A 13684-nucleotide genomic window follows, 5' to 3' on the forward strand; every position below is an offset into this window, starting at 1 on the left:
GAGCGCCATGACTGCAAAGAATTATTCATAAGCAATATACTGATACATATAAAGATATTGGAGTCAAGGAGGCATGAATCACATTTCATAGAGCATAATGAAAGCATTATTTAATATTATGGTCATTCTCAATCTAATGCAGTTGCCTGAGAGACGCGGCTTCGGGGCGGGCGTGGTGGTGAAACACTGGTGCGTCTGGCGCATGTGGAATCCCCAGTCCTGGCTCCCTTGGCCATTATTTGGGTAATTATCAAGGAACCCTTGGTGAATTACCATCCTCGGTAATTTGGAGCCGTTATTATTGCGATTGACCCTGGTTGTGGCATTGCTAAGAGGCCAGAGCAGCCGAAATACCGTGCGGTGCCCTGTGTTGTGGTTCTTGGGTTGGACTGTTGTAGGACTGAGGTTTCCTTGAACCTTCCCTCTCACGGTGTCTCACTCTTATATTTAATCAAACAGAGACAACGGATCAAGGCTTCTGTTTCTTCACTTCGCCTCTGCCATAATAACCGCGCTGCACTGGATCACTCGTGTTGACGGTCATCCGTGGTTCGCTTCTTGCGTAACCAAACAATCACTCCGTTTCCCTCGTTTATTTACGTTTCTACCGGGTGCTATTCTCTTCATAATCCATTTCCCAGTGTCGCCATGTCGTTGAAGGAGGTGTATCAAAAGTTCCTTGCTTCTCCCAGCTTGGATTTCCTGGCGTCCGATGTTTCCCTGATCTATATCACCTCCACTACCGAGATCAACGGCGCCGAAAGAGTGATCAAGCATCTCTCCAGGCAGCAAGAACTCAAAATCAATTCCCAGACTGTTCTTGACACTGTACAAGGCTCCAACGCATTGTCCCTGGACATTGAGACTTCTCTGCAGTTCCTTACTGGAGGTGGAGCCTATCTTCCTAACCTGGACGAGACGTTCCTGTTTGATCGCGTCGCAAAATTCCCCACGGTGGGCGCTCTCCTATTACCAATTTCTCCGATTCTAAACTACGTGCTAATACGGCCGATCGTTCCTGCAGATCCATATCGTCCGATTCAACGCCAATAATGAGATTCAAAGCATTAGAATCTATTGGGACCAGGCCTCCCTGCTAAAACAGGTCGAGGTCATTGGGAACCGCTCTCGTAACTGGCCCGTTCGCGACGCGGATAAGCAGACCCGCCTGATCAGATTCGCCTCCGAATCAGCACCAGCGGACAATGGACCTCCCCCAGCAGCTCGACCTGAGCCTTCATCCACTACGAAAGACGAGGCCCGCGAAGGCTCTCCTGGAAAAAAACACATCAAGGACCCATATGCCGCTGAGTCGCTATTCGAGCTCCTCTCTCCCAGCAAAGATCGTGGCGAGCCCGTACACCGTCCTCGTGCCCCTGCTTCTGCGCAGCCTCCACCCCGTGACTACAAAGAGCTGTTTGTAGGTGATGAGGGAAATGATGACGCGCCCGAAACGCCCTCAAGAACACGTGCCATCGCACCAAAGGTCGGCGCAGGCAAGCACTTCGCCCCGTCGCGCATTTTCGAACCTGAAGAGGTTGAGCCTTCTCCAGTTGTGCCCAAGCTCGGTGCCGGTAGGCACTTCGCTCCCTCTCGCATCTTCGACGACGATAACGAGACCGCCTCCCGCGAAAAGCCAGAGCAGATCGCTTACCGTGCGCACCCCAAGCGATATGAACATTTCGAGCTAGGCGGTGATAACAGCAGCCGCGAGATAAAGCCAACTACCTCGCGGCCTGGTTCCCGTCACGTCAAGAACTGGGACTTTGAAGATTTTTCAACTCCCCCAAAGGCCAAACGCGGACCCCGTGGTGAAGAAGTCCGCCATTTCGGCTGGAGCGACGACGAACCTGAGCAGGACACACCCCCAGCTAGGCCTCGCGTCGTACAACCTCGACGTGACGCCGAGACTCATTTCCAAATCGCGGATGGTGAAGAGCAAGGCAACAAGCGCATTATCCGGTCATACGGCAACAAGGGCCTAGGCCTTTACAAGGACACGCTGTACGCCGAGGCAGAAGACCTCGAGGCCGAGGAAAGCGCCAAGCAGCAAGCCAGCAAGGAGCGCCCCCTCTCAGTTGTCCATAACGGACCGAACCGCAAGAAGGATTTTGAGAGCCACTGGGATGACCCGGAGGCCACTGTAAGCCACGAGAACAAGAAGCCCACAGGCGATAGGGTCAAGGCTGCTAAGGCATTGGAGTCTTCGTGGCACTTTGATAAGTCCCCTGAGCCAAGCAAGGAATCGCGTCCTCCTCAGCGTCGGGTATTGAAGAATGTCAACCAGCGGAGCTGGGGATTTGAGGACGAGGAGTAGGATCAGCTTGACGCGATGAAGAAAAAAAACCATGACGTACCGGTACAGTGAACCTTGAATGATACTAAACGGCTACTTACTTGGTCAATGCCTGCATGGATCTATGATTATCAGTGATTTCATTTTGTTCCTTCTCTTCTACTTCTCAGTTGGTGGCGGCCTAACTTTGTTTCCGGCGGCTTGTATTTCTTTCTCCTGTATTATTCTGTTCTATTTCCCATGTTCTATTTCAACTCTTTACGCAAGACTACCCTTTTCACTTCTTTGATTCTTTGTACTTTGTTCTTGTTGTCTTGTTGTCATGTTCAGTTGAAAACATCATACCCTGTAATTAACGTCAATTGCTAGGATTAGAATCCTCCACTGTGCTTTAGTAGTGAAACAGTAGTGAAAGGTCTTGCACGATGATCTTTTAAAGATATCATTAAAATTGATTTCTGGGAATTACATGGACAATTTAAACTTTCATTTCCTCTTTCAAGTACTCATATCATTCGTTGTATTCCGTGGAATGGGCAAACTTCAACTAGGGCTAGGCGCTTGAAATATATGTCGACACCACGAACGAAATTTACTCCAACTACTAATTTGTTCTAGCAGAGTTGACGTAACAATGGAATTTCTATCTACCTATTTTTCACTGTACTTAAGCCGCCAAAATTTGCGGCTAACGTTTCCAAGCACACGTCCAAGCATTAGGAGGGCGTGAGAAAAGCATACACGGACCAAGCCCGCCGCACAGCAACTTACCAACATAACCGAAATAGAGCTAATAAAATGAGTCAACAAGTTCAGGACAATTTAGATGTAGAACATCGTGTCCCGGACATTAGGATGGATAAGGACATCATCATTAGCGACCTTTACTGTTGTATCTTCAGCACCAATAACGCTACCGGAGGGTGTAGAGGGTTCAAAAGCACTGCTTAAATAGCAACGGGCACGCGTGCAAACTAGGTCAGCGTAGTAGGCTGGCGGACAGATGCTGACAGCTTTGGTTGCCCTACCGAAGAGATAGCACATGTGATGGGTCATGGCCTCGAGCATATCAGCTGCGTTTTTGGCAGGAGGAATAATCTTCTGCCTAAGGAAAATCTCGTCCCATACCGTGTAATAATGGGCTGGGCGGGCTGTTCCCTTAAGTGCTGTATGGGCCTGAAGGAAAAAGTCCCAGTTGCGGGCTTCTGTGATGCCGCGGTCGACCACTGTGCCGTTGACGGGGTTGTTGAAGCGATCTGCATCCTCCTGGCGGGTTGGGTAGAAGCGCGTGTGATGGCGTTTGCCAACGATGATGATGGAAAAACGAGGAAGGTTTCTTGCTGTGTCGGGCGCAGGGTAGATATTCTTGCAGACATTCTTGAGAAGGGGCAGTTCCTTGTCGGTTACGTGGTCATACTGGCCTTCTGATACTCCATCGCGGTAGACAATAATGTTCTCGGGGTATGCGGCTTTGTGATTAGCTGCCCAGCGGCGTAGATGTGCTTTAAGCATAGAGTCAAGGGCGTCGACCATCTCTTTGCGAGCTTCCCTTTGAATACGAATCTCAGCGGGCCACTGGCCGAGAGAAGAATCGACAGATGCGACCATGGCGGCGACACTGGGCGCACCTTTGGCAGAACCAGGGGATGGGTGCGTAACATCGATACCAATAAGCATTGTTTTGCCCTCGCCGATTATACCCAACTGGTTGGGTCGTACGACTTGATTGACGCCACCGAGCTTCAGATTGAATTTCAGGCCGACATTAGCGAAGTATTGCTCATTGCGCTTGCAGAACTGCTCAGCGAGAACGTTGATATTGCGTACGCCATGGCGAACATCGCAAGCCCTCTTAATACAGTTGTAGAGTCCGGTGTCGTTGAAAGGCAGAATCGTCAATATAAGCTTTGGCCGATGTTGACGCAAAATTTTACCTATTTCTGCGTCGATGACCGTCTCAGCGTTCTCTTTGGTTACCTGCAGTCGAACTTTAAAAACGGGAGGGTTTGCGTTAACGCCAACCTCTCTGAGCTTCTTCGTAAACCGGTATAGACAGTCTTCCAGATCATCAGGGTTTTGGAAGTGTTGCTTAGGCCCAGCGGTAATAAGAATACAGGCCCAACTCTGAAGATTGGAGCTTGTCGAGAATTTGATAGATTTCAAGTTCCAGCTGCCGGACATAGGAGCAATCTCCTTGTCCTTTGATTTCTCATCTTTGTAGTATACAGTCGGAGGAGCAAGAACTCGGCCAGCCACTGTGATGAGGTTGGGGTTGGTTTGAATGCCAAAGTCCACCTGTCAAGACGAACGAATTAGCAATTCTATCTTGAATAAGAAAATATAAGAAAGAGTGGCATACCAGAGTGGCATCGGTGGGATCCCGGAGACCAAATATTTGCGTTCCCTTTGTGACAATGGATTGGGCGTTTTGCGCAGGGCTTCGCACTGCAAAGTTCAACATCTGGCGTGTCTGATTAGACGAAAGCTTCGTCTTTGCTGGTTGGCCTGACAGAACGTCACAGACTTCCACAGGCAGATATGATGGCTTGGCTATACTTCCGACGTTAACCACTGGCATACCGGGGTCTACTTGGATACTGTAGTCTTTGACACTTTAGATCAGTCTCAAGAACGCGTGGTCTCACGAAAAACACTCTCACATTTTTTGAAAAACTCGGCAACAGTGATGTAGGACCCGGAGGGCTTGGGACCAGCTTTTTTGCTCCCCTTTCCCTGCTCCGGAGCATCAAGAAAGAACCAAACGTCGTTTGGGCCAGCCCCGATGACCTCGACCTTTGGTGCATTCTTGAGCTTGTTTCCATCCCGGGTTCCATCTTGGGGGGTGGCGAGGTTGATGATGGTCTTTATCCTTGGAATATACTCTCCTCTCTTATTCTTCCTTTTAATGTGGGTGACCTCTACTCTGAGTCTGTCGAGAAATCTCTTCAAGGCATAAACACTCCTCCCGTGAGCGTACTGAAACTCGCGGATGACCTGATATAGAGGGCCATCCTGGTAACAGGCAACATATTTGACCTGAATATTCACGAGTAGACGTGCCGTCGCCGCTCTGACACTGACAAAGTATCCTCGAAGAGCTTCCAAGCCGGCGCCTAGATTAAATTTCTCCGCAGCGTTGTCGTGAATAGCATAGTGCTTGTTTGTACCGACCGAGGCAATAGAGCCAGTGGACTTAGGATGATGACCGAGGACTATATTCAGTGCCTGCAGGATTTCAGCTTTTTCGTGGAGCATACTAGCTGCGTTGGAAGAAGTCAAGTAGTTAAGAAGGTCTGCGGGATCAAGCCGGCCAGTGAATTTGCAGGTAATACGGTAGGTCTCAGGTGTGTCGCGCGGCTCGTCTTCCTTCTCGCTACGGTAAGTAACATTGTACTTGACCGAGGGCTGCTCGTGGTCCAGAATTTTCAGATGCGAAATCAAATTAGACCTGTAGTCGGTCACGATGCTGTGACGGAATTGAGGGAAATGATCCTCAAGTAACAAACAAATGATCTGCTTTGCTTTCCTGGACGAGGGTTTGCGGCCTCCTCCATCGATATCTATGTGGTACCTAAATAGACTCTTTCCGCCAGATTTCAGTTCGAGGTAATTGGCAAAGAGCTGGATAGGCAGTCCCTGCGTGCCGTAACCGGGTCGTTCAGGGTACCCTGCAGACTTCTCCTTCTTGACGAGGGCTGCTGCTTGGGAGTTCTCCGTCTGAGTAACTTTAACATTCGGTTGCGGGGCACCGCCAGGAGGCCTGATAGTATAGAGTTGTTAGCCTTTGGCGTCTGAATCTTGTCTAAATTAGGTACCCTGACACATACAAGTAAATAAGAGGACCCTGATCCAAGCCTCCTCGACCACCACCACGGCCACCACGGCCAGCACGGCCTCTGGAGCCTCCCCGTCCAGAATCACCCGGTGCTGGACGACGGGTTAGATCGTTGAACAAGCCACGGCCTCCTCCGCGGCCTCCCCCGCGATCACCATGAAACAGTCCGCGTCCTCTACCGCGGTCGTTACCTCTTCCACGGCTGCCTCGTTGGGGTGATCCCCCGGCGCTCGACATGATAGATAGATGGGTGAGTAAATAAAGCGAGAAGCGAGTGACTCAGTGTTTTCCGAAGCTGAAGAATGATGTTTAAGATATGATCACGTTAAGCTAGATGGCGCTAAGAACTGTAGACAGTAAAGCTGGAAGCCGTAGAGAGAGAAGAGGAGTTTGATGGAGGACGTGGTTACTAAAGAAAGCTTATATGTCCAGCCTGCTCCTTCCCCCACCACACAGATGTACCTTTGTTCAGGGTAAAAACACATTCACAGACACAAGGATAATTATGCATGCTTTGTTGGTAATTTCTGGGTATAACTATCATGGTGATTGGCCAGTCGCCGTTTGTTGCATTGAATGCAGCCTGATTTCGCCAAGTCAGTCCTGATAATCTGCGACAAGTATTGGACAGGATGACTGCCGGAAGGGGGCATACATAACCGTGTAATTCTTTGGGCGGGGAGTAAGCTGCGCGAGAATGCGCAGCTAAGAAGCTCTCCTATGTACGCATTGTTGCAATGGAAAGGGCCAGAAACAGAAGATCAAGTAGGGCTGACCATAGTTTGTGTTGCCTGATTTCTGATCAGTTAACATCATCACTTACCCCTCATTGATCGATAGATTGTGGGTTGCATAATATTGGTATTGAGTTCCAAGGCAGACTCTTTTATATCGATGCAGATACTATCGATTACACGGTCGGCAGACTCAGTCAGAAGCTTAGAATTCAAGTGCCACGCCTCGATTACTGCACAGACTAAAATGTCACATTTCGGTCGTCGTTGCAGCGCAGTTTATTAGAATTCCCCTTATTTGTTGACAACAGGAGTGAGGAGTGAGGACTCTCCCAAACTGAACGCAGCTGTCTTTGCTAAGGATATTGCCCAGATGGTTGTGGTCCACCTCCGCTTCCTTACAGTGCAGCAGGTGGACCACCGACCACCGACCACCGACCACGGGTCTCCAGTCTCCAGCCCTGTCTGACAGCTGAGAACCACGGTCTCAACTTCAAGTTGCACGCTGTCCTTGTGCCGTTGCTGGTAGAAGGGAGAAGCTGGGTCAGGCCCCATCGTTTATTCTGATTGGAGTGGACACCAGATGTGACTCAGAGGTCGGGCAAAGCCACAGCCTAACGTGATTCCTGCAATCGACTAGCAAATGGAAAGACGCGGTCTCGACCAGGGTCAGACTATTCCGTAACATGACGGGACGGTTCAGAAGGCCTTTCCGCCACCTGGCTCGCGCTTGGTTGATCTGGAATAGTGACGAAAACTCTGGTAGCCTGCGAGGATTCATTGTGAAGGGCACTTGTCGGACGGCGAGACTAGCGTCGGCACCACAACTATAGCTGGTTTTCTGGATTCTCTACGAAAAACATAACTCAAGAAGCCCAATCGCACCTTCATCCTGGTGTTGCCCGTCCACCAGAATCCGAGTTCGAGCCAGAGTCTAGGAAACAGAGACGACCAAAAGAGCAGGAGTTGACCGCCTTTGGTGATCCATGGTGATAACGGAGATAACGCCTTCCAAACTTGTCACTAAGCAGAACCAAGTTAGGAAGTCTCGAGGATCCCGTTTGCGGTCCCTCGTCGTTCTCTTCCTCAACTCGATCGACCTGTGTTGCTCGTCTGGATTCAACACCAGAGTGCTTTGGAATAACGCGTGCTTCGTGGCTTCTGGTAGTGGCAGAGTAAAACCTACGCACTCTGTACCTCCCTATCGCTGGCGACCGATCTTGGCATTATTGAGCTCGATCGCAAAACATCCTACGTCCATCGCCGCGCTTCGATCCCCGCTGAACACGTCCAGCATTGCTGGCGGGTCATTGAGCATCCGATATCATAGACCATACCAGCCGCTTCGCCTGCTTCTCTCCGGCTTACGTTTTGACCTTGCTGGGTAGTACTACTACATCGCCTCTCACCCCACCCTTAACCCCCAGCTGCCCGCCAATACACACACACTACGTACATTTCGATTTCTCGCGCGGTCCAACTGTACAAGCGCTCGAGTGAACTGATAAACCACGAAACGTTGAAGAATAGCCGCTTCTAGAACACGGACTTGGCTATTTTGACAGGCAGGCGTGACCGGGTAATCGTTGCGCCCACTCGTCGAGCCTCGTGCAGCTGCTCCTGGAACCGCATCAAGATTTAGAATCTATGACGGTTGACGATTCCCAGGGACATTTCCGCCTCCCCATTATTTCCTAGTAGTCAGCAGTGGTTGCATAAATCACCGAAACTCTGCACGGCTTAGTGACTGGTTGGTCGCCATTTGTGTCGTGGATTATTCCCATAGTTTCTCGTCTCTTGCGCTGCTGTTCTAAAATCTATCTTGATCCCAGCACTGTTAACGTCAGAATGAGCCCAACTCCACCGTCTACAACCTCTTCTAGCAACGGCCCTTCACCGGAAGGCCAGTATAGAATCGTTCGAAAGCGAAACCGAGTACCTCTCTCATGCGGCCCTTGTCGGCATCGGAAGTATGTACAAACCTCTCCTCTTCTCCTTCGCCAGTATACATCTAACGGTCAATAGGCTGAGGTGCAACCGTGCGCACCCTTGTGAGAATTGTGTCAAACGCGGCGACGCTCATTCCTGCACATATGCTCAAACACATTCTCGAAAGAAGAACTCGGCGAACCAGGCTGCTTCAACTTCTCCAGATGACATGCAGAACAGAATCGACCGCCTGGAGGGCTTGGTACTATCATTGATGACCAACGGGTCGCAATCTGAAGGTCCTGCAGCCGCCATGGCAGCTATATCGGGAACAAGTAGTAGTACAGGATCCGCTCAGCATGTTCATGACTTGGAAATTGAAGACGATGGCCCGAATCAAGAGGAAAGTGAGACTGAACAAGTGACCAAGTCATTCGGCATTATGAAAGTGGATAACAACAAGTCATACTATATCAGTGATGCACATTGGGCGTCTGTCCTCAGTGAGGTAAGTCCTCGCCTGTTAAGCAATGGGTATTGTTGTATTCATTCTTCTTTCTAGATATCGGAGGTCAAGAATTATTTCAACACGCATAAGAAACAATATGAAGAGCAAGCGGAGAAGCTGAAGGCAACCAAACTTCCCACCGACGTTCCTGGCTCTACATTGCTCTTTGGAGCCATGAAAGCGACTAGCAGAGCCGAAATCATGTCTTCATTTCCTTCGAAATACACAACAGATATGCTCATAGCGCGGTATTTCAACTGTTACGACCCTGCGACTCGTAAGTACCTAAATTAATTCGAATTTTTCGCACTGAATGCTAACAAGGTGTCAGACTTTCTTCATGGCCCTACCTTCCAGGCTCAGGTAAGTATGGCTCAACCATGTGAGAATCGGCATTGTTGCTGAATATTTTCTAGTATAATAAACACTGGGAAGACCCCTCCCAGACCTGCATTGTCTGGATCGGAATGCTCTTCGCCATGATGCGGCTCGCCATGCTGTCGTACTATCGTGAAGGCGATGAACCTCCTGAGTTTAGGGGCAAATCCTTGGATATGGCTGGCACATTTCGAAACCTTGTAGCAATGTGTCTCACACTTGCCGATTACACGAAACCATACCCATACCTCATTGAGTGCTTAGCTTTCCACCTCCATGGTGACTTTTGTCAGACAAAGGAAGCAGACGTCTCAGTTTGGGTCCTTAACGGTGTCATTGTTCGATTGGCTATGAGAATGGGATACCACAGAGACTCAAAGGCATTCCCGAACATCACACCTTTCCAGGGCGAAATGCGCCGTAGGGTATGGTCATTTGTCAGGCAAGCAGATCTGCTTTTTTCCTGCCAAGTTGGACTACCTAGTATGATTCGTATGGCCGATAGTGATACCGAACTTCCGCGCAACCTCTATGATGATGATTTCGATGAAAACTGCAAGGAACTACCCCCATCACGACCTCCCAACGAACCCACACCACTCTCCTACCTTATCACGAAGTCGCGATTAGCGAACGTTCTGGGCCAGGCCATTGAGCAGACCTCCTCCTTACAGAACACGCCATATGACAAGGTCATAGAGATGGATTCAGAACTACGCCGAGCACGGGATATGATACCGGATCACCTTCTTGTGCGCCCCTTCGAGGAGTCTTCGTTAGATCCCCTGGGGCTTATTATGTCTCGCTTTTCTGTGAGTTTGCTGGCCAGTTGAGCCTTCCATCCATTCTGACGGCTTGCAGGTGATGAGTGTTTACCACCGAGCGCAATGCTTGCTTCATCGTAAATACATTCTTCGAGCTCGCGAAAATCCTCGGTTCATACACTCGCGTAGAACTTGTATTGATTCAGCCTTGGAATTATTGCGTTACCAGTCGATGCTCCATGTGGAAACACGACCGACAGGTCGATTACGCAGCCGGCAGAACCGAGTAACTACGCTCAGCTCTAGCGACTTCTTGCAAGCTGCAACAATTATCTGTCTTGATCTTTACCATGGATACAATCTACCCAGTGCTTCCAGGGCATCTTCCGATACCTATGCCTGGGGCAGAGATAGGCGGGAAGAGATGATGGCGGCTGTGCAGCGGAGCAAAGAAATCTGGGATGAACTCCGAGACGAGACCATGGATGCCTGGAAAGCCAGCGGTGTCCTCGGTGTGATGCTTAATGGCCTTCAGCAGCGGCAGAATCTTGAAGGGACGCCCGTCACGCCCGCGTTTGAGCCTCAAGACGAGAAGCAAAGCGCCGCGATGACTTTGGGATTGCTCAGTAGCGGAATGACGCCTATTGGCCAAAGCGTAGCGTTTAATGATGTGTCATTGAAGCCTTCAGAAACCCCATTGCCGACCCTTGGGGGATTTGGAGGGCCAGAGGCAAACCCGGGTGCTTCCTCTATTTTCAATAACATGTTCGGACAGATGCCTGATATGCAGGTGAATCTCGACTGGGTATTCTCCTCCATTGCCTTTAAATTGTCATTAGCACGCGGGACTAATATGCTCTAGGATGCCTGGGACAATTATATCCAAGGCGGGACTCTTGACACGCCAGCCACATGGTGGGCCCCTATGGATATTCAACAAAACCCCGGTCCATTATCCCCATCACAACTACCGGCGACGCAGAGTAACCCTGCGGAGAGAATTCGGACCGTACCTCGGACCACAAACTTGTTCCCTAACAACGGCTACGAGAACGATGGCTCAACATGAGCATCGGGCCAATCTATGGTCAAGGACCTCATCTGTTTCGTTGCTGTTAACGATTATATCGAATTGCGTATTACGAAGGCATGAAAAGTCAGCTTTATCTGCATATAAGTTATGCGGCTCAAGACAGCACCGCTTCTTTTAATGTACTTTCTTTGTACAATTTACCAAATGGGAACTGACTGTGCCACACATATCAAGTTGAAATCTATGCTGTTGGTGAAGTTTTCTCGTTCTTATCGACTCTGGGTTCCTGGGAACCCCTGGGTTTTGTACGAATATGCTCTGCATCTCTACTCCTGGAGCGTATCTAATGGTTATGAAGGGATACAAGATTGATGTGGCGGGTGGCTTGAAAAGCTATGGCACCGATTGACATGTGATAAGCTTTGCGTGTACATTAAAGAATCAATATATCTCCAAATACATATATATTATCGTTTGTAGTCAAATGTTCTCAACCCACTTGAAGTCAGTCTAAATCAGTGTTCGCCTGAGGCTCCCAACAAGATCCAGCTCCGCCGAGCGCTATCGTTATCAACACGTGACTGGTCCTTGGTGGTCCGTCGCCAGTAACTTTTTTCCATTCTTGCAGTCGAAATGGCCATACCTGGAAAGTCAAAATCGGTTGATGTCTTTATCAAAGAGACTGGAAATGTGCGCTATTTTCTGCCCCCAAGTCTGTTCAACAACGTTGTACTTACTTGTATCTACCTAGGTACACTCTTCGCCGCGCCGCTTGTCGCCTTCTGGCTTCACCCTCTCCGATAGTCCGATCAAGATTGACAGCATTACCACAAACACACTTACCAGTGGTTGTCCACCAGTCGATTACACAGAGCAGACGGTCACTGGGGAATGCTAAAGGGCCGCTGGACTCGAAGGATGCCCCTGCGGCAAGTACAGCAACGAATTCGGATACGACCACGGCAACAGCCACCGCGGATAATGCGCTAGACTCATCACCACCAATTGAAAATGATGCTGAGGCAGTCGAAAAGGAAGTTATGAAAGGGGATCTGAAAAATGAGCTGGAATTAACAAGTGGTACTACGGCTGCTGCGACGACAAGAACCGTTTCAACGAAAGAGACCAAGCAAGAGGATGGAGAAACTTGCAAGAATATAAACCTCACAGGTTCAGATTCCACTAGTAATATGAGTGGTGTACCAACAGCGCCCGAGCATGAGGTCGGTGCGGAAAAGGTGCGAGAAAGGCGTCGTTCGGACACGATTATTGCAGACACGGCACCAACCGTGGCCACAAGCAACGTTCCACGGGCGCCGTCGAATGCGGCCGGGGCGGAGAAAGCGCAAACGCTCGATCAAGGCTTAGCTGCCAAGAAAAGTCTTTCAGAATCATCGACGAAGAGCACAACAGTCGATGAGCATGACCCCGATCTTGATTTTGATATCTCTCAGATCCGCGAGGCAGCCGCTCAAGAAGCGTGGGCAGCCGCTGAAAAGAAACAAATGACCCATGGCGAGAAGCTAGATATGCTGAGGCGATTGCAATACGAACCTAAGCAAACAGTATTCATTGGCAACCTCTTTTACGACGTGACGGCGGAGGACCTAAAAAAGCAGATGGCGAAGTATGGGGTCGTGGAAGGTGTAAATATCATTTACGACAGCCGGGGCATTAGCAAAGGGTGAGTGTTGAATTGATTCATGATATTGGATTGTTATATGGGATTGGCGTGGCTAACGGCGTGGTATTGTTGCAGATACGGCTATGTGCAATTTAGCAGCAACGCTGCGGCAAGACGGGCAATCGATGCTATGCATATGCGAATATATGAGGGGCGCCGTGTGACCCTGTACTATGCACAAACCAACATAACAAATAGCTTCAAGAACAAAAAACCCACTAACACACTTTATATTGGCAATGTGCCATTCGAGATGACCGACCGTGACCTCAATGATCTCGTCAAGGATCTAGACGGTCTTACTGATGTACGGGTGACGGTAGACCGCCAGTCAGGAGCGCTCCGTGGATACATTCATGCTGAGTTTCTAGATATCCAAAGTGCGATGGTTGCGCATGAGAAGCTCGCGCAGAGGAGGCCTTATGGACGACGGCTCAAGATTGATTATAGCAAAACAAAGTCGGCCCAAGGGGGTTTTCCTGTTGCTGTATGAGCTTGGCATTGGGATTGGGATGATTATACC

The 13684-nt window shown here is 49.6% G+C and overlaps 4 protein-coding genes across 4 annotated transcripts; 3 read left to right on the plus strand and 1 right to left on the minus strand.

Annotated features, from left to right (window-relative positions):
• Positions 1 to 357: 357 nt before the first annotated feature.
• Positions 358 to 2648, plus strand: BDW70DRAFT_128426 (uncharacterized protein). The gene is made up of 2 exons (XM_073735437.1): positions 358 to 954; positions 1025 to 2648. The coding sequence occupies exons 1-2, from the start codon at positions 649 to 651 to the stop codon at positions 2315 to 2317; spliced, it is 1599 nt and encodes a 532-aa protein (XP_073599909.1). The 5' UTR covers positions 358 to 648; the 3' UTR covers positions 2318 to 2648.
• A 424-nt stretch (positions 2649 to 3072) lies between these two features.
• On the minus strand, positions 3073 to 6461 carry BDW70DRAFT_82287 (putative RNA interference and gene silencing protein (Qde2)). Its single transcript, XM_073744943.1, has 4 exons — positions 6124 to 6461; positions 4957 to 6056; positions 4656 to 4900; positions 3073 to 4591 (listed from the first exon to the last, which is right to left on the minus strand). Exons 1-4 carry the CDS (start codon positions 6366 to 6368, stop codon positions 3119 to 3121), a joined length of 3063 nt encoding a protein of 1020 aa, XP_073599910.1. The 5' UTR covers positions 6369 to 6461; the 3' UTR covers positions 3073 to 3118.
• A 2252-nt stretch (positions 6462 to 8713) lies between these two features.
• BDW70DRAFT_156258 (Zn(II)2Cys6 transcription factor) lies at positions 8714 to 11513 on the plus strand (the record flags this gene model as incomplete). The annotated part of the gene is made up of 7 exons (XM_073740163.1): positions 8714 to 8835; positions 8891 to 9302; positions 9357 to 9579; positions 9634 to 9665; positions 9719 to 10492; positions 10542 to 11249; positions 11307 to 11513. 7 exons carry the CDS (start codon positions 8714 to 8716, stop codon positions 11511 to 11513), a joined length of 2478 nt encoding a protein of 825 aa, XP_073599911.1.
• Positions 11514 to 12110: 597 nt separating this feature from the next.
• BDW70DRAFT_147390 (nucleic acid-binding protein) lies at positions 12111 to 13654 on the plus strand (the record flags this gene model as incomplete). The annotated part of the gene is made up of 3 exons (XM_073738711.1): positions 12111 to 12127; positions 12229 to 13161; positions 13237 to 13654. 3 exons carry the CDS (start codon positions 12111 to 12113, stop codon positions 13652 to 13654), a joined length of 1368 nt encoding a protein of 455 aa, XP_073599912.1.
• Positions 13655 to 13684: the final 30 nt, after the last annotated feature.

The sequence above is a fragment of the Aspergillus foveolatus genome, assembly GCF_047715535.1.
Source record: "Aspergillus foveolatus strain CBS 279.81 unplaced genomic scaffold BDW70scaffold_4, whole genome shotgun sequence".
NCBI classification, from domain to species: Eukaryota; Fungi; Ascomycota; class Eurotiomycetes; order Eurotiales; family Aspergillaceae; genus Aspergillus; species Aspergillus foveolatus.